Below are 22,016 nucleotides of genomic sequence, written 5' to 3'. Positions count from 1 at the left end.
CTTCAGATTGGTGGTGTTCTTTACACCTAGTCTGTCGCCACATTTACCAGCGTCTCCCTCTACAATGCACTCGCTCTTTCTCTCCGATGGATGGTAATGGATGTGTATCCAAAGTGTACCCTCCCACCACCAGGCCCCTTCCATGAGGCCGCGGCCATGCTCCCTCGACAGGTTAACATTAATCAACTCAATTCCCGCTCAATGTGCGCTGCCTTGCTCGGTGGTGGACGCGACAAAACAAGGAAGTAGCCGCGGCGGCATTGCCGGCTTTTGACAGACAGATTTCACAGACAATAGGAGGAAATGTGAAGCATTTTGAACGTCTGACAGGCCACGCACTGAGGTTTTAGTCCCGTCTCGTTGTTTCAACAAAAACTCACACATGTATAACGTCACGTTTTAGTCATAAGAGAGACGTGTTTAGCTCGTCACCGTCTCGTGATCGTCATGAAAAAAAGGGGCGTCAACGAAATAATTTCATCATCGTCGTCGTTGACGAAAACAACAATGCCTGGTTCAAACCGCATCATTGGTATATTTTTTTTTATTGAATTTACTTTTTTTTGATCGTCTATTTCCAAGGCTCAACATTTTTACGGGATTAAAACTTTTATGTTTGTTATATTGTTGTGTATAAAGTTGGGCACACACTTTACTTTGGAATTCAGTAGTGTCACTCGACCTGAAACAAAATCTTGCCCCACCAAGTATTTACATCTAGAAACGCCACTGTCCACCGGATCAATGAATCCAGCCTGGAAATGTTCTCACATTCAGCTGTTAGTAGGACGACTAGAGTGGCAGAGACGGGTAACAACAGCAACTCATCCAAAAATACTGCACTGTACCGCACTGTACTGCACTGCACTGCACTGCACTGTACTGTACTGCACTGTACTGCACTGTACTGTACTGCACTGCACTGCACTGCACTGTACTGTACTGCACTGTACCATACCGCAATATATGATACCATACCATACCATGCTGTACTGTACTATAAAACTGTATGCTATACTACCCAGTACTGTACTATGCTATACCATACTGCACTGTATTATACTGTACTGTGCTATGCTGCATTGTACTGTACCATAATATACTCATACTATACTGTACTTTACCGAACTATACTATACTATACTTTGCTAAATTATGCTATACTGTAGTTTGAAATATTTTACTGTGTTATACTGTGCTTCACTATACCACACCAAGCCATACCACACCACACCACACTATAATATTAGATTAGATTAGATGACACTTCATTCATCCCACAAATTCAGAGAAAAAGGAGTAGAAAATGCAAAATACTCTATACAGAAAAAGACAAACTCTCTACTATGAAACATTTTAACAATACACAACATTTTAACAATATACCTATGCCTACGTTTTGTACAAATGTAGAATGAAGTAAGTGCAACAATATTTACATCAGCAGGTATGGAGATTAAGGCACTGGAACTATTTTCTCAGTGATTATTTAACGGTACCGCTGTACTATACTGAAGTATAGTGTGTTTTAATACACTGTGCTTTGGTTTTGAAAGAAGTATCTGTTGTTGATTTGTTTCTTGTATTTTTCTTGTAGTTTCTTCATGAACCCTCATCTCTGTGTTTTGGTGGAAACAGGCTCATCAAACCAAACATCACAGACACAATCCAGTTCAAACTGGATTTTATATTTGCTTCTTTCAGGCCGGAAAGCCTGATGATCCCTTCACTTCCTGTTGTAGTGACGACCTCAACCCTGCATCAGGGAGCTGCTGGACCAGCGCTCGTCTGGAGGTTAAGAGCGCTGCTGGTCTGGAGGTTTAGATTGGAGCTGGTCTGGAGGTTTAGAGTGCTGCTGGTCTGGAGGTTTAGATTGGAGCTGGTCTGGAGGTTTAGAGTGCTGCTGGTCTGGAGGTTTAGATTGGAGCTGGTCTGGAGGTTTAGAGTGCTGCTGGTCTGGAGGTTTAGAGCACTGCTGGTCTGGAGGTTTAGAGTGCTGCTGGTCTGGAGGTTTAGAGCGCTGCTGGTCTGGAGGTTTAGAGCGCTGCTGGTCTGGAGGTTTAGAGTGCTGCTGGTCTGGAGGTTTAGAGCGCTGGTCTGGAGGTTTAGAGCGCTGCTGGTCTGGAGGTTTAGAGCATTTCTGGTCTGGAGGTTTAGAGTGCTGCTGGTCTGGAGGTTTAGAGCATTTCTGGTCTGTAGGTTTAGAGCGCTGGTCTGGAGGTTTAGAGCATTTCTGGTCTGGAGGTTTAGAGTGCTGCTGGTCTGGAGGTTTAGAGCGCTGCTGGTCTGGAGGCTTAGAGCGCTGCTGGTCTGGAGGTTTTGAACACTGATGGTCTGGAGGTTTAGAGCACTGGTCTGAGGGTTTAGAGTGCTGCTGGTCTGGAGGTTTAGAGCGCTGCTGGTCTGGAGGTTTAGAGCACTGGTTTGGAGCGCTGCTGGTCTGGAGGTTTAGATTGGTGCTGGTCTGGAGGTTTAGATTGGTGCTGGTCTGGAGGTTTAGATTGGTGCAGGTCTGGAGGAGCTGCAGAGATATTTGAACCGGTGTGAGCGAACTTAATGGGCTGCGGGTGGAAGATGATTTTATGCTTCCTCTCTGCAACAAAAGCCTTCAGTTTGTTCTCGTCTCACTTCTTCTCCGTCCTCGCAGGATTTCAGTGTGTGATGAAGACAAGTTCCGCCACAACGAGTTCATCGGGGAGACGAGGATTCCTCTGAAGAAGCTCAAACCCAACCAAGTGAAGAACTTCAACAACTGTCTGGAGAAGCAGCTACCTGTGAGTCGGCCACACACACACACACACACACACACACACACACACACACACACACACACACACACACACACACACACACACACACACACACACACACACACACACGCTGTCTATATGTAAACACCACCACGTGCACATACGCCTGTATAGAAGCCGGTAAACACAGAAATATTATCACTTATAGTTTTCTTTGTTCACTACGTGGATAATTATGTCACCAACAGTTTTCACATTCTTTTTTACAAATTTTTTCATATTTTCCTGTTAAAAAATAAACAAATTGTAAAAATTTTTAGATTTAAAGAGACAGACAGAAACGTGGATGTTACCAAATTGTCACTTCTGGTTAATAAACTGGTATATTTGTGCAGACATTTCAATAAACTGAACCATGCAGATCATTTAACGGACACGATTGATGCTTCAGCCTCCACCGTCCGTCAGGTGGAGACGGGATGAAGCCCTCTGGATCCACCGGCTCATTTTAAACCGCATGACGGATGGCAGCGGTGGTTCTGGAGCTCAGAAGTGGGCTGCTGGAGTGGATTATGTGTTATGAGAGCAGGGGAGTGGACTGTAGTGTCATTGAACTGTGATTGAATATCCTCGGGAAACAGCCCACACATTTTAAAGACATGCAGTGTATTTGTGGACCGTCCATTTTGGGAGACCAGAGCTGTGCCTCTTCCTGTTTCTTTGTTGTCTGTGTAGGAGTGAGGGAAAGCTTCCAAAAATACTGGAACAGGCATGATGCCTTCAGACAGTTTTATTCTTATTTTACTTTATATCCGCAGCAACTTTACATCCCAGTGCTTTGACAAGAGAGTGGGCGTGTCCAGCAGGGTTTGTCCTCATCGAGGCCGTTCACGCCACAACATTTAGAGTGGAAACATAAAAGCATTTGTTGTGTTTTGGGGTCTTCCTCCTTCAGTTCACTGTCACTCTGTGAATGTGTGCGGTGTGACGAAGAAAAAAAAAAAGAGATGTGTGCCGGTGTTACAATGAGTGTTGGCAGTAGATGTTTTCATTTCCTCCAGAACAGAAATGGTGCGATTACATGACGAGTCCAGCTGTGTTTTTACCTCCATCGACACTAAATGTGAAAAATCGTTCAGGAAAGATAAACCGGCAACATACGGCCTGCGGGAGGGGGAGGGGGGGACGGAGGAGGAGGAGGAAGAGGAGGGTTGGAGGAGGAGGCGGCGCCTTCATTTCTTTAGTGTTTCCTCATCACAGCACATTCAAACCATCTCATCATTCAGTCTGAACAGCTGTTGGCCTCACTTAGGGCTTTTCCACCAAAAAGAACCCGGTGCTGGTTCAGGGCCGGTGCCAGGGCCAGTTTTTAAATGAGCACCGCCAAAGAACCGGTTGTTTTTCCATTGTCAACGGAGAGCCATGTCATTACGTCACTCCAAAACGTTGTACGTCAATGGTTTCACCAATGTAGCGCTGGCAGCGCGCATACAGGAATGAGGAGACGTACTGGATTCATCAGTTTCATCCGGGTCGCTCCATCTAGTCTTGCCTGAACCTCGGATGCAGACCAAAGAGCAAGAAAACACTGCGTCTCCTCGTGGCTCTATTGGTGTTTTTTCACGCCCGTCTTGCTTTAGTTCGTGTCAGCACTCCTGGTGTGTCGAAAGGCCTCTGCGTACTTCAATAAGAACGCATAAGAACAAGAAGAAACGTTCGGCTGTGACGTCAGCCAGCTGCCGGAAAAAATTTGAGTTTGTACTCCGTGAAGAAGCTGTCAAACTCGTAGGCCACGCCCCCTCACGGCAGACACACGCCATCGCCCGCCTCGTCGTGGTTGCCGTCGCCCGCCTCGTCTGCGCTGCCGTGGACTCGGCCGTCACCTCCGCCCACCTCGTCCGTGTTGCCTTGAACTTGGCCGTTGCCCCGACTGCTGCTGCTGCTGCTGCTGCTGCCATCTTTGGGGACCGCGCTGTCCAGTCGAGGCCCCGCCTTTGTCCGCGGGGCCGGGACCGGACCTACCCGGCTGTTCTTCCCCCGGAGAAGGTCTGTCGGCTCGCCGCCGCCGCCATTCTGGCCTTCAGCGAAGTGCGCCCTCTTCCGCAGAGCCTGGATCGGCCGCACCACACTTGCCGCCCGCCCCTCCTCCCCTTCCAGGGCACGGGACGGCGGCGGCAGCTCAGCCAGCGCAGGGCCCGATCTGTCCTCCAGGACCCACCAGGACAGCAGCGTACTGAGGAGACATGCTTGCTTGTCCTTCTGCAGCAGGAGAGCTGCAGCTCATCCTGAGCAGCCTGCTCCTGCTGCAGTCGGGTGAAGTCCTTCAGCCGAGCACATGCCTCCTCCACCGTCGCCTGTGGAGCCGCTGCTCCTGGGCGCACCTCCGCGCTCTGTGGGTTCGACGGGGAGCCAGTGGAGCAGTGGAGCATACCACCATCAGGTTCACCCACAGAGGCACCGAGTCAAGGGTTTTCTTTTATTAAAGTAACACAAAACCTAAACTCTCATATGCTGACTCTGCAGTCCTGCATAAGTTTTTTCCGCCCGTCACCCCGAGTGTCTGGGCGGCTCCTCCTTTAGGGGCAGAGAGGTGAGGCCGCACACCTGAGTCTCATCAGGGGCTTCATCACCTCTCTGCCACAGTCTCCTCCTCACGTCATCACCTCAATGTGTTCCACCCGTGGCCACGTTTACACGTACACGGGTATTTGAAAAAACTGTGATATTTCTCTGCGTTTGGGCCACGCATTTACACATAAATGCAGCTACGACTCACCACAAACGATGATTGTGGGAAACTCCGGCCACAGTGGAGATCTGGATGAAAACCGTGTCTCCGGTTGATTCTAAAGGGGTGAGGCGGCTATTTATGTCAGAATTCGTGACGTGGTGTTTTTTCCAGGATTCTGATTGGCTATCATGGCTTCATGTTTCTCGCTACACTACTACCCCCTACAGGTTTGGCATACTCATAGCAACTCTGAACCAGGTGTATATGCGGGTCCATGTAAATTACGATTTTATTTTTTTTTTAAGGTAGAGCATGTAAATGTGGCCTGTGTCTCATCTCCTCATGTATATTAACCCCCTCCCCCAGTGTGTCTGTGCCAGATCGTCTTCGTACTTCGTGTTGGACATCCAGCGTCTCTCATCCTCCCAGTGTTCCTGTTTTCTTGTTTTTGGACTTCTCCGTTAAAAAGCACATTTTATGGCTAAAAACACCAAGCTTTCATTCACAGTAGCATGTAGTTTGTTTTTAAGATGCAGATGAACCAAAGTCTGGCTTCATTATAAAGAAGTTCTATGGGTAAAATAGTGGAGCGTCTCATGGCGGAGCACAACGCAGACCTCAGCCTGCGGTCCTCATAACGCGATACAAGACATGGCAGTCAAGTTACAATGATGCCACCATGAAAAGAGTGAAAAAAACGACAATTGAAAACTGCTTCTAAATGATATATCCGACACAGCTGACAGGACAGCGCAGGAGCACGCCAGCACTCTCGAGAGCCACGGCTCCGCAATCGCACATTAAATTATCTCGTTTCCTTGTATTATTAACTTCAGGGAGCGACTTATTATCTCATTCCCACACGTTATTATTATTTTTTTCTCTATAACCACTCCAGGGCTCCGTGTTCGCTGTAGATTTCAGAATGCCGGTTCACCTCGTCGGTAGCGAAACCCCGCCCCCAGCTGATGACGTGTCAGGTCCCGCTCTGGTCCCGCTCTGGCCCAGCAATGATGTGGCGGCAGCATAGCACCCATTTAGCCCCCGATAGGCCGGGGCTTTGGCGTTGGGAAGACAAAGAACTGGTGCTAAATCTGGGTCTGGCTCTGAACTAGCACCTGGTTTTTTCCGGTGAAAAAGCCCCCCCCCCCCCCCGTCAATGAATCTTGGAGCGGAGTGTGTGTCATACATGACTTGCCCCCTCTGTCCCACAATGAGGGGCTTAACTGTCGAGCAGAGCCACAGATTTGTGTCCCAGCCGGCTGCCAAACGAGGAGAAACATCGGTGTAATTGTGTGTTTGGATTGTTTTATCACCTCATTACAATCATGCGAAGCCATGTTGGAGAAGCTGCTGGTGTGTGTGTGCGTGTGTGTGTGTGTGTGTGTGTGTGTGTGTGTGTGTGTGTGTGTGTGTGTGTGTGTGTGTGTGTGTGTGTGTGTGTGTGTGTGTGTGTGTGTGTGTGTGTGTGTGTGTGTGTGTGTGTGTGTGTGTGTGTTGGAAGCAGCAGAATGTTGTCACTGAGCTGAAGATCCACAGCAGAGGGGCGGCAGTCAAACACATGCTGCTAAGTTTGTCACTGACGTGAAAAATGGAAGTCTCAATTCCTGCGAGCTCACTTTGTGGAAGACAAACATTTCCTGTTGTAAAACCCAGAGAGAGGCCTCATGTTCAGGAGTATTGATGGAGGCTTGGTGAGAGACTGAGAGGAACCGGAGCGGCATGATGATTCAATGAAACCTTGGTCTTGAATATGATTCTAAAAAAACATTTGAATATTAGATTTCAAGTGGAACACATTGTTTTTGAGTTTTCCTCTCAGAAACGTTTAAGATAAGATAAGATATCCCTTTATTTATCTCGCATGTGGAGAAATTTGTAGTGGTACAGCAGGATAGTACAGAGAAAGAAGCACACATAGCAGGAACTAAAAAAAGCAGATAAAGATACAATATAATAGAAAAATATGCACACGGTGCCTATAAGTGTGGACATGTACAGAATATGAGGGTGGATGTATTTTACACAGTAAATACGTTCTTATAGATTATTATTGTTATTGCACCACTTCTTGTCCAGCAAGAGTGGAGTTTACACTGCAAAACAATGTATATCCTTGTCATTGGCAGGAAGATGGGAAATGATGTAGTTAGCTTGGTGGTCCACTAGTTGATGCTGTTGTTTGTTTTATAATGAAACCACACACACATTCAGCAGAGAACAATGAGCTCTAAACATAAACAATGAGAGAGCACGGACGTTCTATTGGACAGACCACCAAGTTGGATTGTTATACGGTGACTGTCAAAATAAAAGTACCATGTCCCAGGAGAATATGGACTGGGAGTCATGACACAATGGAGGAAACCTTGTTCTGAGTGTCTCTACTGAGCATGTGCACAACTACTAGTTACTACCAACATGGTGACCAGGACCGGGACCAGGACCGGGACCAGGACCGGGACCAGGACCGGGACCAGGACCGGGACCAGGAGCAGCAGTTCCACCTTCAACGAGGAGGCAGAGCCCGAGCGATTTAAAATACTTGTGTTTTCAGTGGCTCAGAGCACCGTTGTCCTGTAAACGGTGCGGCAGATGTTTTTGTGTTTCCACTTGAAATTTGTGTAATTAAAGAGCCACACATGCCTCTCTGGTTTCAGACTCTTTCGCTGGATCAAACAGAACAAGTGAAGGAAGAGGTGTTCCTCTGGTTCCTCTCACTGATGTAGAAGAATTAACATTACGTCCAGAATAGAAAGAAACTAACCCAAACATCCTGAAAGAGACACAGGAGTGATGAAGTGTATCGTAGAGTGTTGTTGACCACTGAAAGCGTTCACAGAAAGTCTTCATGGGAAAGTTTTCAGAAGTGATCAGAAGGATCACAGCACCCGTGTAACTTTCCATCCTTTGAATTTCTATCAGCCAATAAGAGGATCTAATAAAAAAAACAAGTGGAGTCTGTCACAAACATTTAAATGTCATCTTCCTGAAGCTGATCGTACCTTCAAAGGTTTTCTAAAGTTCAGATGCAAGGCTCCACATCCGGAGGATTGTGCTCGACTTTTCTAAGCGTTTCAGGTTTTCCCCTCGTTAAAGAGATTATCAACATGTCCTCTGCAGTGCTCCTGAAGATAGTTGCCCAGTGGGTAGAACCCGTTATCTCCTAATCCCAATGTGAACGGTTCGATTCCCCGTCAATACATCCAACAGTCCTGAGGAAAAGAGAAACACACCTCTGCTGGTGTGTGAGTGAATGAGTTTAGTTTGTCGCGTCCACACAGGACCTGAGTGACTTTCTCATCCCAGAAAAAGAAGAGTCGGGCGCTTTCAAGCAGCCCGAGGCGTCCTTTACATGGCGACGATTCAGGTGAAAACATGTGGCTGAAGAGTTTTCGTTTCAGAAAGGTTCACTGTACGATTGAACCGCTGACCGGTTTACAGTTTGTGACTATTATTGATCGCTGGCTCCGAGGTTCGATGGGCTCGCCTGCTTCACTCAGCCTACTCGCTCCGTCTGTTGCTGTGGTAACCTCTGTGTGATGGCAGGAGTCGGACACGGCGCCGGTCGCTGCCTTGCTGCCGCTCTGCAGCTTTGTGTACTCAGACGTATGTTTTGAGGCGTCTGCTTCTATTTAATGCAGCGTGCATTAAATTGAAGCACTGCAGATCCTCCACAGTTTCCCTGCAGGCGACGGTCCAATCAGCCGGGAGCCACTGAGCAAACGCCACTATTTGTGTATGTAAATTGGTTTTGTGTTTGAGCAGATTAATGGAGCGACTGGAGGAAGAGCAAAGGACTCAGGATTAATGAAGTTAGACTCTAATCAGTACTTCATCCTGTCATCTGCACCCAGAGCCTCACATGAATGTTAGTTACAGATTAGAGTTACTCACAGTACTATTTGAATAGCTTTTTTCTTCATATTTATGAGCCTAAATACTCAAAGTACTGTAGTAATGTAGTACTCTTATGGCTGGAAATAACAAATAATCACATTAATATAATAATTAGTATTCTGTAGTACTTGAACTTTTATGAGTAAAATTATTATTACTGTATTCATTGAGGTTTTTGGGACATTTTTTATTTTTATGAATGACGAATCCAACATGGCCGTCTGTCCACCAGAATGTTTCCGTGTAAATTTAAAGATATGTTCATGATGGAAGAATTAAATAAAATTACTAAAGTCCAATATAACAAATGTACATTTAATGGCAGTTTATAAATAAACAGAATGTAAAATACGTAATGATATCAACTGGAGACAGCTTGAACTGAAGTGATGGAGGTCCCAGTCCCAGTAACCCCCTCCCCCAAACACCCACCAACCACACACACACACACACACACACACACACACACATGCACACGCACACCCACACACACATTTGCTCAGGCACTATCCATAAGCTTCTGATAAGCTTGAAGTTGTTAAACCTTTGTGCATTTTCCTCTGCAGATAATAGCATATATATATATATATAGTGGTTGAATAAATGCTGAGTAGGAGGGAAAAGTGGGACTATATTCATGTAATCAGCAGCTGCACTCATATGGTCTGTAAATTGGATTTCTAAGTCACAGGCCGACAATCCAGGAAGAGAAACAAAGCTCCAACTGCTCTGTGGGACCTGCAGTTTGCTCATTTTCACATCTGGAACTTTGTGCTTTTCTCACTGGAAGAGATGCAAAATATCAAAATTGAAGAACTTCTAGAGTTGGGTGATTGTGTGACTTCAGGCGTTGTTTTCACTGAAACAATTTCGAGTGAAGATGCTAAACTTTTGTTGCATATTGGGTGTTCATTACCATGATGACGTTGCTCTGAGCCACCGAAGACCTAACTTTTTGAAAACGCTTGGGTCCGTCACCGTGTCGATTGCTGAAAATGAATCTCTTTGCTGGATCGGTTACAAAATGCTTGTTCCAACACGAGGCCATATAACGGCAGCAGTGACATTTCCACCATTGCAAGTGCTCATGTTTGTTTAGGTGCAAATGCAGAGCAGAACTGAGCCTTCAGCTGAACACAGAGGGGAGATGAATGGTGGACTGAACCTGATATGACAGCCAATGCAGTTATGAACTTATAATTGACTGATTGAGCATAAGCAGGGATCTCATTAGTGATGTGTCACTAGAACACTCAGCGATAGTGCAGCCTCCTCGTTGTGGCCACGTGGCTGTGATCACTGTCTTTGCTGGTTTCACGCCTAAGAAAATGTCCAACTTTTCTCTCAAACTCACATTTGATCAGGTTTCCTCTCGTGTGATGGGAATGTGTGAGGCTTGGTGTCGTCTGCAGACCGACACTAGTGGCAGTCTGACTGAGTTTATCCAGCGTGACTAAAGCGTGAGAGAGATGGAGGGTTTCATACGAGGCTCGCTATTCAGGCTTCCACTTTCTGGTTCAAATATATATATATATATATATATATATATATATATATATATATATAGTAAAACCTCTGATGTAGGGACCCCCTAAAAAGTGTGCAAGTGTCCCCTGAAGGCACTTTAGGGGACACTTCAGGGGCTGGCTGGCTGGCTGGCTGGCTGGTCGGTTGGTTGGCTGGTTGGTTGGCTAGTTAGATAGCTGGCTGGTCGGTTGGTTGGTTGGATGGTTGGTTGGCTTGTTGGCTGGTCGGTTGGTTGGTCGGCTGGTCGGTTGGTTGGCTGGTTTGTTGGCTAGTTGGATGGTTGGCTGGCTGGTCGGTTGGTTGGTTGGATGGTTGGCTGGCTGGCAGGCTGGCTGGTTGGTTGGCTGGTTGGTTGGCTAGTTGGATGGTTGGTTGGCTGGCTGGCTGGTTGGTTGGTTGGTTGGCTAGTTGGATGGTTGGCTGGCTGGCTGGCTGGTCGGTCGGTTGGTTGGATGGTTGGTTGGTTAGCTGGCTGATTGGCTGGCTGGCTGGCTGGCTGGCTGGCTGGTCGGTCGGTTGGTTGGCTGGTTGGTTGGCTAGTTGGATTGTTGGCTGGCTGGTCGGTTGGTTGGTTGGATGGTTGGCTGGCTGGCAGGCTGGCTGGTTGGTTGGCTGGTTGGTTGGCCAGTTGGATGGTTGGTTGGCTGGCTGGCTGGTTGGTTGGTTGGTTGGTTGGTTGGTTGGTTGGTTGGTTGGTTGGTTGGTTGGTTGGTTGGTTGGTTGGTTGGTTGGTTGGTTGGTTGGTTGGTTGGTTGGTTGACTGGTCGGTTGGTTGGTTGGATGGTTGGATGGTTGGCTTGGATGGTTGGCTGGCTGGTTGGTTGGCTGGTTGGTTGGCTAGTTGGATGGTTGGTTGGCTGGCTGGTTGGTTGGTTGGTTGGTTGGTTGGTTGGTTGGTTGGTTGGCTGGTCGGTTGGTTGGTTGGATGGTTGGCTGGCTGGTTGGTTGGCTGGTTGGTTGGCTAGTTGGATGGTTGGTTGGCTGGCTGGCTGGCTGGCTGGTCGGTTGGTTGGTTGGTTGGATGGTTGGCTGGCTGGCTGGCTGGCTGGCTGGCTGGTTGGTTGGTTGGTTGGTTGGTTGATCTGAACAGGTATTTGTATTAACTCGTAGCTCTGTTCAGTTGGAGCTGATCAGTGAAAGAAAGTCACTCTTATCACGCAGGTTGTGTTTTTCTTCTCTCTTCCAACGTGACAAATTAATTCTGATGAGGCGATTACCTCCTCATCGACATTGGAGAAAGCATCAATCAGCCAATCAGGGTCTTGCTGATTTTCAAAATGCACATCAGTCAAAGGAAGTGCTGATGTTGCTGCTGTTCACTTCCTTCACTCAGGACTCAGGTTGCAATCTGGTGTCTGATGCAGTTTTCAGTGAAGGGAAGCTGATCAGTGTCTTTTCTTCCCTGCAGGTCAATAAGACAGAAGACAAATCTCTGGAGGAACGTGGACGCATCATGATTTCTCTCAAGTACAACACGCAGAAGTCTTGCCTGGTGGTGGGAATCATACGCTGTGCTCACCTCGCAGCCATGGACGCCAACGGCTTCTCTGACCCCTACGTCAAAACGTCAGTATGCAAACGCCTGCAGACCTCCAGGCCTGCTTCCTCATCTGCTCAGACGTTAATCTAGATTGAATAAGCATACATTCTAATGAGCATAACATTTAAAAAAAAAAAACTGTCTGAGGCTCCGTTTACACATTTCAAGTAAAAACGCATTGTTTTTCTGTTTTCACTTGAAATGGTTGCTCTGTAACCGGAGACATTGTTGTTTAACCTGCTGCAGAAGTGTAGGAATGGATTATCTGGCGGTGCCAATGTTTCAGCAGAGAAAGAGGCCGACTTCCTGTGATTTTCTGCCGCCTGAGAGGCCGTCCGCCGAGCTGCAGCTCTGAAGGAGACTCGAATTCAGCACACCTGAACATTTCCCAGCTCTTTCATCTGGCTAAGCAATGAAAGTGCAATTAATTTCTCAGTCTGCTGTGCACACCGCCAGAACAAAAGCTGCAACTCATTTCAGAAGGAGAGGAGTGTGTGTGTGTGTGTGTGTGTGTGTGTGTGTGTGTGTGTGTGTGTGTGTGTGTGTGTGTGTGTGTGTGTGTGTGTGTGTGTGTGTGTGTGTGTGTGTGTGTGTGTGTGTGTGTGTGTGTGTGTGTGTGTGTGTGTGTGTGTGAAGCTTGAAGGACGCTCGGCCGATCACAGAGCTGAGGAGAGGAGAGGAGAAGAAAGAGAATGTACACACCATTAGATAAACAAAGCATCCATCACGTCTGTCACCCAAACAGACGGTGCTTTAAAATCCAGCCTAGATTTGTTTTGTTCGACGAGGAAACGCTGTGAAGAAACGAGTGGCCTTCCTCCCTGATGGCTCCTCGGTCCACGACAGCAGGACATCACGGAACCGGGACGTACGGATCACTTTGTTATTCCCACTACAACTCTTAGTTTTCTTCATGACGTCGGCCAGAAATCACAGCGTTTGCATCCTCACTGAGATGGCCTTGGATTGTTTCAGCCCGAGGCTGGCAGGCTCATTACATGACAACAATTAGGTTTGCTGCAAAAACATCATCAACAACAATTTGGAGTCCCTCCTGCTGCCCCCCCACCGGGAGCAGGTTGGTGAGTAGTAACCCACTTAGCTTCGCTTAAAGTCTTTTTGTTACCTCGGGCGAATCAAAGTGAGAGTGGGTCCAGTGTAACAGATGGAACACTATAACCGCAGTGGAAGATCCGTCTGTGGAAACGAGTTATACCACCTGAAACTGTCCCTTTACTCAAGTACTCAACACTTTTGATTCTGTTACTGCCGGCCAGCGACAGAATCAACCGCAACACTGCCAAGAAGCAATGAAGCTGAGCTTTGTGTCTATGACTCATGATATTCCCCTCAGGATCTCTGCAGTGCCTCACGTGTTTGTATCCAGAGTGGCCAGACGCCCACAGGGGGGCGCAAGAGATAATAATAACACCTGGGTTTTATATAGCGCTGTTCAGGACACTCAAAGCGCTTTACATTGCATTATTCATTCCAAACCCAATGGTGTTAAACTACGTATGTAGCCACAGCTGCCCTGGGGCAGACTGACGGATGTGAGGCTGCCAATCTGCGCCATCAGCCCCTCTGACCACCATCACTACATCCACTTTGGGGTTCAGTGTCTTGCCCAAGGACACTTTGGCATGCAGACGGGCAGAGATGGGAATTGAACCTGCAACCTTTCGATTGGGATACGAACGCTCTATCAAGCGCACCATGCCGTCCCCGGGTGTTGCAAAGCCCTCTTTATATTAAAGCAGGGGAGTCAAACATCGGGACTGTGGGTCAAAACCACAAAAGGCTCCAATCCGCCAAACCAAGCAAACAGTAAACGTCTCAAAGAAAAGATTGTTTTTTTAACACATTTTTTAACAGTGGCGACACAACACGACACCGGGGGCGGAGCTTAGATATTGTGGCGCTGCCATGAAAGCGAGCTGTCTAGTTGCTATCAAACTCGCCCCAAAGCCATGCTGTCAGGGAGAGTTTGTAAAAACTCCCAGAATGCAACAGCTACAGAAGTTTTCTGGACATTTCATTGTATTTTGCATCATTAGAATTGTTTTTATGTTGAAATTATTGTCCTTTTGTTGTAGTAATTGTTTGGTTTTATGAAAATATCAAGAAGGAAGGAAGGAAGGAAGGAAGGAAGGAAGGAAGGAAGGAAGGAAGGAAGGGAGGAAGGAAGGAAGGAAGGAAGGGAGGGAGGGTTAGAAACTCTCCTACAGGCATGAAATCAAAATAAATCCATATTTCAGAGTCATAAAAGTGTTAAACGTTACTTATTACGAGGAAGTTGGAGATCGGAGCCTTTAGCATGATTATAAATGCAGAGCAGCAACAAAGGTCGAACCTTCACACAAACGATATAAACAGATCATTATGAAGAAACACAAGTGGAGCTTGGCTCAGATCACACAGATCATAGCTTCTCTTTCAGGCCCCGTTTGCACGTTTCAGCTGAAAACTCTTCGTTTTTGTGTTTCATTTCAGAATAGTTTTGCATTTACACAACAGTCTGAAAACGACAGAAAACACTGAAAATTATGTTGTTTTCATGTTGCTGTTGTCTGTTTTTGTAATGAAACCACACACACATGGAGCAGAGAACAACGAGCTCTAAACATTAACAACGGGAGAACACAGACATTCAGACAGGCCACCAAGTTGGATTGTTATTACGGTGACTGTCAAAATAAAAGTCCCAAGTCCCAGGAGAATATGGACTGGGGGTCATGACACCACGGAGGAATCATTGTTCTGATTGGTCAGCTACTGAGCATGTGCAGAACTACTTGTTACTACGACCGTAGTGACCAGCACCTGGACTGGAGTTTCTGAAAAGTTTAAACATTCCCCCCATTTCCATGGAGATTTAGTCGGAGTATTTCCAAAAAGGTCCACCTCAGGAGCTGAATCCCTAAAGTTGTGCACACAGACACCCAAAGCACTATAAAAGTTTAGCGTTTTCAAAAACTCTGCTGTTATCAGAAGAGGCTTGTACATAAATAATGTATTGATCCAATCAACTACTGGAACTCTTGATGGGATTCCTCCAAAAAGTACAACTTCAACTTTCAGACTCATCAAATAGACAAGCGACCAAAACGTGTTGAATATACTCATTTCAGTTTTTGCCCGTGTTTTTATGGAAGTGTATTTTGATCCCAAAGGAAGCCTGTGAAAGAAGCGAGTGACATCTGAAAGGAAGAACAGGTGAATGAAGCTGTAAGAAAAGATCAATTTCAGATAAAAAGTCACAACGTAAAGAGTTTGAATGAGCTGCACCGTGACAATGAATGAAAAGTCTCCTGGTTATTATTAAGCGAAAACTTTTGAACCATAAGGAAGTGAAAAATCACACAGCGGCTTCAGATTTACACCACAGAAGAAAAACTGCTGAGATCAGTGTGTGTGGTTGAGTTTAGTTAGTGGACGTCGGGCAGTACTACAGCGCCCCCCGGAGGCCAGAACTATACAACACCCCACAGAGAGACAGAGAGAGTGAGAGAGAGAGACAGAGAGAGAGAGACAGACAGAGAGAGAGAGAGAGAGAGAGAGAGAGAGAGAGAGAGAGAGAATCAATAAATAACTAAAGGAATGCTGTATTGTGATTAATATATACACATTTTCCTCAGTTGAAACTGAAAATCACGAGTTTGAAAGGAGCTGAGATTTTTTGTTGAAGTTCTTTGTTCACACCGGATTCTCATACGAGGGGGCGCACCCCAAAACAGGAGGTTTAGGTTGTCATCAACACCGGACGCTGATATCATAAACCGCCTCTGTTAAATTTAGCCGCGAGCTGCTAACAGGACGAGTATAAACGTTCAACCATGTGATTTACAAATGAGCCTGTATTTCATTTTAACTCTTTGAATGTTTGTCGACAGCTCCATCGTGGTTTTTAGTTTTGGTTTTCATGTGCGCAAAGGACTGCTATGCTATCACTATGCTATTGCTATGCTATCGCCATGATTGACAGTTCCTGCGTCCAATCAACACGTGCCGAACATCCATACCAGTCAGAATGTCACATGCACTTTCGCCAGATTTGATTTAAAGACAATTTAAGAGAGACTTCATACGTGAGAATACCAGCTGATGGCTCCTTTAATGCTCCTGGATACTGAAAAGGTAAAAAGCGAGTATTTAGTCGTGTTTGTGCTTCCTGCTGCAGTGAAGTCTTTCTTCTCTCTGCAGATACCTGAAGCCTGACGAGAACAAAAAGTCAAAGCACAAGACTGCGGTGAAAAAGAAGACGCTCAATCCCGAGTTCAATGAGGTACGCAGCCTCTGCTTTGTGTGTTTGTGCCTCTCAGTGTCGATCCAAAGCCTTCAGCTGCGTCTGCAACCCGGAGGAAGGACCTGAACAGACCCAACCTGGGAGGTCAGCGTCACTGTCTGATCTCTGGTCCTTCGTTATGAGCTGTGTGGGGATGAAAAGGAAGATTACGGGTGACCTCATCTCCTCCTTGATGTTTTCCACCAAATATTCAGTTCATGAGAAAATCCAACCCTGGTGTTACAGTAAAACTCAACAGGACATTTTTTCTTCACCCACTGGTGGCGGACTGATGTTCAGGGGTGGGAAATAACTAAGTATTTGTGTTTAAGGTATCGTTGCTTTACTTGAGTAAGTGTAAACACAAATATCTGTACTTTCTTTCCGCTTAAGTTTTTCAAATTGATTGGCTGGCTGGCTGGTTATCTCCACCGTCTCCACGGCAACCGAGCCCGAGTGTTTCCAGAAAGTTCCACATCGGGAGCGTTTCCTAAAAGCTGCATTTTCAGTGACTCCAGCCACCGTTGTCGTGTAAATAGGGACGTTTCTAGACCCCCTGGGGGCCCGAGGCAAGAATGACGATGAATGAAGACCAGGACGACGGATCAGTAAAGAAATACTTTATTAGATAATTAACATAATAAATAACATAACTATCTCAACTGAATGCAAACTTTATACACAATATATAAATGTCAGAAAACAAACACAACTGAAATGTGCTAAATTTTAAGTATGATAAAAATGTAACCAAGTAAAAAGACAACAAATAAACACAAATACTCAACTTTTGAGATATATATGGAATAATGAACATTCATTAGCAGTAACAACTTTGATGCTTCATGTTAACATTTTATTTAACGTAACATTTAGGCTATAGCAGAAAATTTATGGATATATTACTATATTATCGTTCAATTCTAAATACAAATGAGCCTCTAAACTAAACTGACAGCAGCATTGATGCTGGAATCAGTTTTAGCATTTGACAACAAACACTTTATTCTGGGAGAAAATATCATTGGCAGCAAAGGACTAACTTATTGTGTGGCTATGAATGTATTTACACAGCAACAAGACTTGTGACTATACTGTGTAAGCAATGCTGGACTACTCTTTAAATAAAGCTGTTAGAATGGGTGTGAAGTAAGAATAAATATGTGCTCTAAGGTTGTTATACCAAAGAAGTGGGTTGTTAATCACACTGTCAAATTGGAATGATTAATACATACATAAATACACACTTTATGAATGTGTTCAGAAGAAAATGGCTGAATCCACTTTACACGGACTTAAATGTGCAGTTAACTTTTCTGCTGCTTGGTGGAGGACTGGGAGTTTAGGACAAAGTGTCTGGGACTAACTGGGACTAACCTTTTTAAAATGTAACACACACAGTTTACACACTCTCACTCTACCACAGTCACGTTTGTTCTTTTCATCGTCTTCTTGGTTTTTTCTTTTCATATGCCCTGAGGAGGTATATGTCCGCTTCTTTTTTTGTTTCAGTGTGTTTGACAACGAGGACTGCACGTTGATGCACGGTAGTAGTGGGGCCCCATTAGGGAGGTTCCCAATGTGTCATTGTAACGTGTCCGGGGGTCCCCTCCTAGCAACTAGCCAGCAGCTACTCGGAAAGGGGATTTTCAACGCGCTGTCGTTGCAGCGTCTCAAAGCAGTCACATTGTTTTGTCATTGAAATTGACTAATGTCAGCCGTCCCCCGGGGCCCCCTGCAGCTCGGGGCCCCCTGAAGCTCGGGGCCCGAGGCAATTGCCTGTGTTGCCTACCCCGTTGCGGCGCCTCTGCGTGTAGGTCTTTCTCCACCTGTTGCTGTGTGAACGTCTGTTTTCCCGAGAGGCCGGGTTCCAGACTGCAGCTAAACGGAGGCCCAGGCCACGTTCCCTCTGATATTTCTTGCGCTCGGTTGCCTCCGTCACCTGCTGGTCTTTCAGTCAGGATGTAGACAGTCTTCCTCCACATCCAGGCAATGGTCGGATTGCAGCGGCGGGAAGAAGCACTCGGCTCTGCTGTCACACGCTGAGGATCAGGAACATCAGGCCCGTTTTTTAGAAGATTTAGAAGACCGCGTAGTTTATGGATTACTCCCTTCGTTGGAGTACTCCGCCATGTGTTTCACATGTTCCTTTGTCTTTTTGTCCATCCATCTGTCCATCTGTCCGTCTGTCCATCCATCCATTCATCCATCCATCCATCCATCCATCCATCCATCCATCCATCCATCCATCCATCCATCCATCCATCCATCCATCCATCCATCCATCCATCCATCCATCCATCCATCCATCCATCCACGTATCCGTCCGTCCATGCATCACATCATCGTGTGGAACGTTCTTGTTTCAATCAGGAGACGGTGCAGATATTTGTCTTCACGTCGGGGAAGTAAAACAAAAAGTCCTCAAGTGAAGTAAAGATACTTTGAAAAGTAAAACTAGTTTGTGAAATCTGTGTCTTCAGTCTTCTCTTGAAGCCGGTTGGAAAAGATGAGCTGTGTGATTGTTTGAGTCTCACCGGGTTGTGTTTGTTCACAGGAGTTCTGTTACGACATTAAATATGCAGACCTCACCAAAAAGACCCTGGAGGTCACCGTGTGGGACTACGATATCGGCAAGTCCAACGACTTCATCGGTACGTAAACTCCCAGTGTCTGCAGAGACTCATCAGCGCCAGAAAAACTATAGTTCCTCAGTCCGGGACCCTCTGGAACAATTCCTCTAAACTCCTGCAAGCTCTGAACTCCAAACTCCTCCTAATTTCTTCAAACTCCTCCACACCCCTCTAAATTCCTTCAAACTCCTCCAAACTCTTCCAAACTCCTATAAACTCCTCCAAACCCCTCCAAACTTCTCTAAACTCCTCCAAACTCTTCCAAACTCCTATAAACTCCTCCAAACCCCTCCAAACTTCTCTAAACTCCTCCAAACTCTTCCAAACTCCTATAAACTCCTGTAAACTCCTCCAACTCCTCTAAAGGCCTCCAATCTCTTCTAAATTTCTTCATACTCCTCTAAACTCTTCTAAATTTCTTCAAACTCCTCCAAACTCCTCTAAACTCTTCTAAACTCCTTCAAACTCCTCTAAATTCCTTCAAACTGCTCTAAACTCCTCTAAACTCAGTCAAACTCCTCTAAACTTATTTAAACTCCTTCAAACTCCTCTAAATTTCTTCAAAATCCTCCAAACTTCTTCAAACTTCTTCAATCTCCTCTAAATTCCTTCCATCTCCTCTAAACTCCTTCAAACTCCGCTAAACTCCTCCAAACCCTTTCAAACTCCTTCAATCGCCTCCAAACTCCTTCACACTCCTCTAAACTCCCTATATCTCGTCTAAACTCATTCAAACTTCTCTAAATTCCTTCAAACTGTTCCAAACTCCTCTAATTTCCTTGAAACTTCTTGAAACTCCTTCAAACTCCTCCAAACTCCTCTAAACTCCTTCGATCTCCTCTAAATTCCTTCAAACTGTTCCAAACTCCTCTAATTTCCTTGAAACTTCTTGAAACTCCTTCAAACTCCTCCAAACTCCTCTGAACTCCTTCGATCTCCTCTAAATTCATTCAAGCACCTCCAATCTCCTCCCAACTTATTCAAACTCCTTCAATCTCCTCTAAATTTCTTCAAACTCCTCTAAACACCTCAAAACTCCTCTTAACTCCTCTCCTCTCTGAACTCCTCTTCACTACTTCAAAGAAACAAACTGTATTTCCACATTTTGTGAGTTGTGTAGTGCCTTCCACTCTTTCTTGTCTTCCGGTAATCTCTGAATTGGAATGTTTTGTTCTCCTGTGTGTGAGTGTGTGACTCTTCCTGCCTCTTCCAGGCGGCGTGTCTCTGGGCATCAATGCAAATGGCGAGCGGCTCAAGCACTGGTTCGACTGCCTAAAGAACAAGGACAAAAAAATAGAGCGCTGGCACACGCTGACCAATGAACTGCCTGGTTCATTAAATGACTGAAGATACCCCCCCCCCCCACCCCCACACACACACCCCCCACAGCCCCCCACCCCCCTGCTTCCGGGCTGTACCGGGCCGGGCTCCTTCCCTCATCCTCCGGACTCTTCTTCTCTGGACTCCCCTTACGTCGGCCTGTGATACCTCTCCTTGGGATTGCAGTTCCTCTCATCAGGGCTCAAAAAAAAAGTCTCCAGATTTTATGTTTTTCTTTCCAATACACAACAAAGGTTTTATTATTCGTGATTTTTAATCTTTTTTTCCTGATGAAATGCTGTTTGACCAGACCTTTTCCAGTGTTGTTTTTAACCGACGGCACAGAAAGAAAGAAAAAAGGCCCGTGCCCCGCCGTCCCGGTGACTGTGAAGTAGAATAGAGCTGCAGCAGGTCGAAAAATTGAGAAACAAAGGATGTAGCAAATGTTTCACACTGTAAACAGAGAGAGAGTGAATGAGCCGTCATCTTCCAGAAAAGCCTCTGACGTTGGTTCAGCCGGCTTTCAGTAACGTTTGTGTGTCAGAAGAGCAGCTGAGGAACAAAGGATGAAGACGTTGCACTTTAATATGGTGGTGAAACAATCGAACAGAGGAGATGGTCTGACGCGTGAATCCAACACGTCACGCTGAAGGTGTCACAGACTTTGTCAAGGCCTCACTATGCTTCAAACAAACACCATCAGAACACGAGGGGCAGGTCCGTTAACACCCGCTGCTCAGAGGTCGGACTCCTGTAGTTTTCATGGATATATTGTTAGCGATGACGTCATGATCACACAACTGAAAGTAACAGTGACATACCTGTTGTGGTCAGTAAACCCAGACAGCGGAGCTTTTATCGCCGTGTTCAAGCAAAAAAAGAAAAAGAAGGAATGGCAGGAGGGCAAGATAATGAAATAAAGTGCTCGGTGTTCTCAATAACACACAAAGGGATGGTTCAGAAAATATGAGTTAGGAAAGCTAAAACTACATGAAGTAGATATTAAAATGAAACTCCAGTCATGACCACATCAGAAACCTTTACCACCATCCTTGGTAGTCATGGAAACGTGACTTTGCACTTGTGGTCATGCTTGGTAATCATGGAAACATAACGTTCTACTTGTCATAGAAGCGTGACGTTCTACCTGCCACCGTGCTTGGTAGTCATAGAAACGTCACATTTTATCTGTCATCATGAAAACGTGACAGTCTACCTGTCATCATGCTTGGTAGTCATGGAAACATAACGTTGCACCTATCGTCATGCTTGGTAGTCATGGAAACGTGACAGTCTACCTGTTGCCATGCTTGGTAGTCATGGAAACGTG

The 22,016-nt window shown here is 45.9% G+C and overlaps 1 protein-coding gene across 1 annotated transcript in view; it reads left to right on the top strand.

The window, feature by feature from the left end:
- doc2b (double C2-like domains, beta) overlaps positions 1 to 21,559 on the top strand; it is a 180,913-nt gene extending 159,354 nt beyond the window's left edge. Inside the window, exons 6-10 of the mRNA XM_080482677.1 lie at positions 2,648 to 2,774; positions 12,317 to 12,474; positions 16,652 to 16,733; positions 19,291 to 19,387; positions 20,580 to 21,559. Of these exons, the coding sequence (XP_080338803.1) occupies positions 2,648 to 2,774; positions 12,317 to 12,474; positions 16,652 to 16,733; positions 19,291 to 19,387; positions 20,580 to 20,713 (598 nt within the window). The 3' untranslated portion in view covers positions 20,714 to 21,559. The remainder of the gene's footprint in view (positions 1 to 2,647; positions 2,775 to 12,316; positions 12,475 to 16,651; positions 16,734 to 19,290; positions 19,388 to 20,579) is intronic.
- Positions 21,560 to 22,016: the final 457 nt, after the last annotated feature.

This window comes from Lipophrys pholis (genome assembly GCF_963383615.2).
Source record: "Lipophrys pholis genome assembly, chromosome: 16".
NCBI lineage: Eukaryota > Metazoa > Chordata > Actinopteri > Blenniiformes > Blenniidae > Lipophrys > Lipophrys pholis.
The sequence above is the reverse complement of the archived record's forward strand: the minus strand, read 5'-3'. Positions and strand labels throughout refer to the sequence as shown.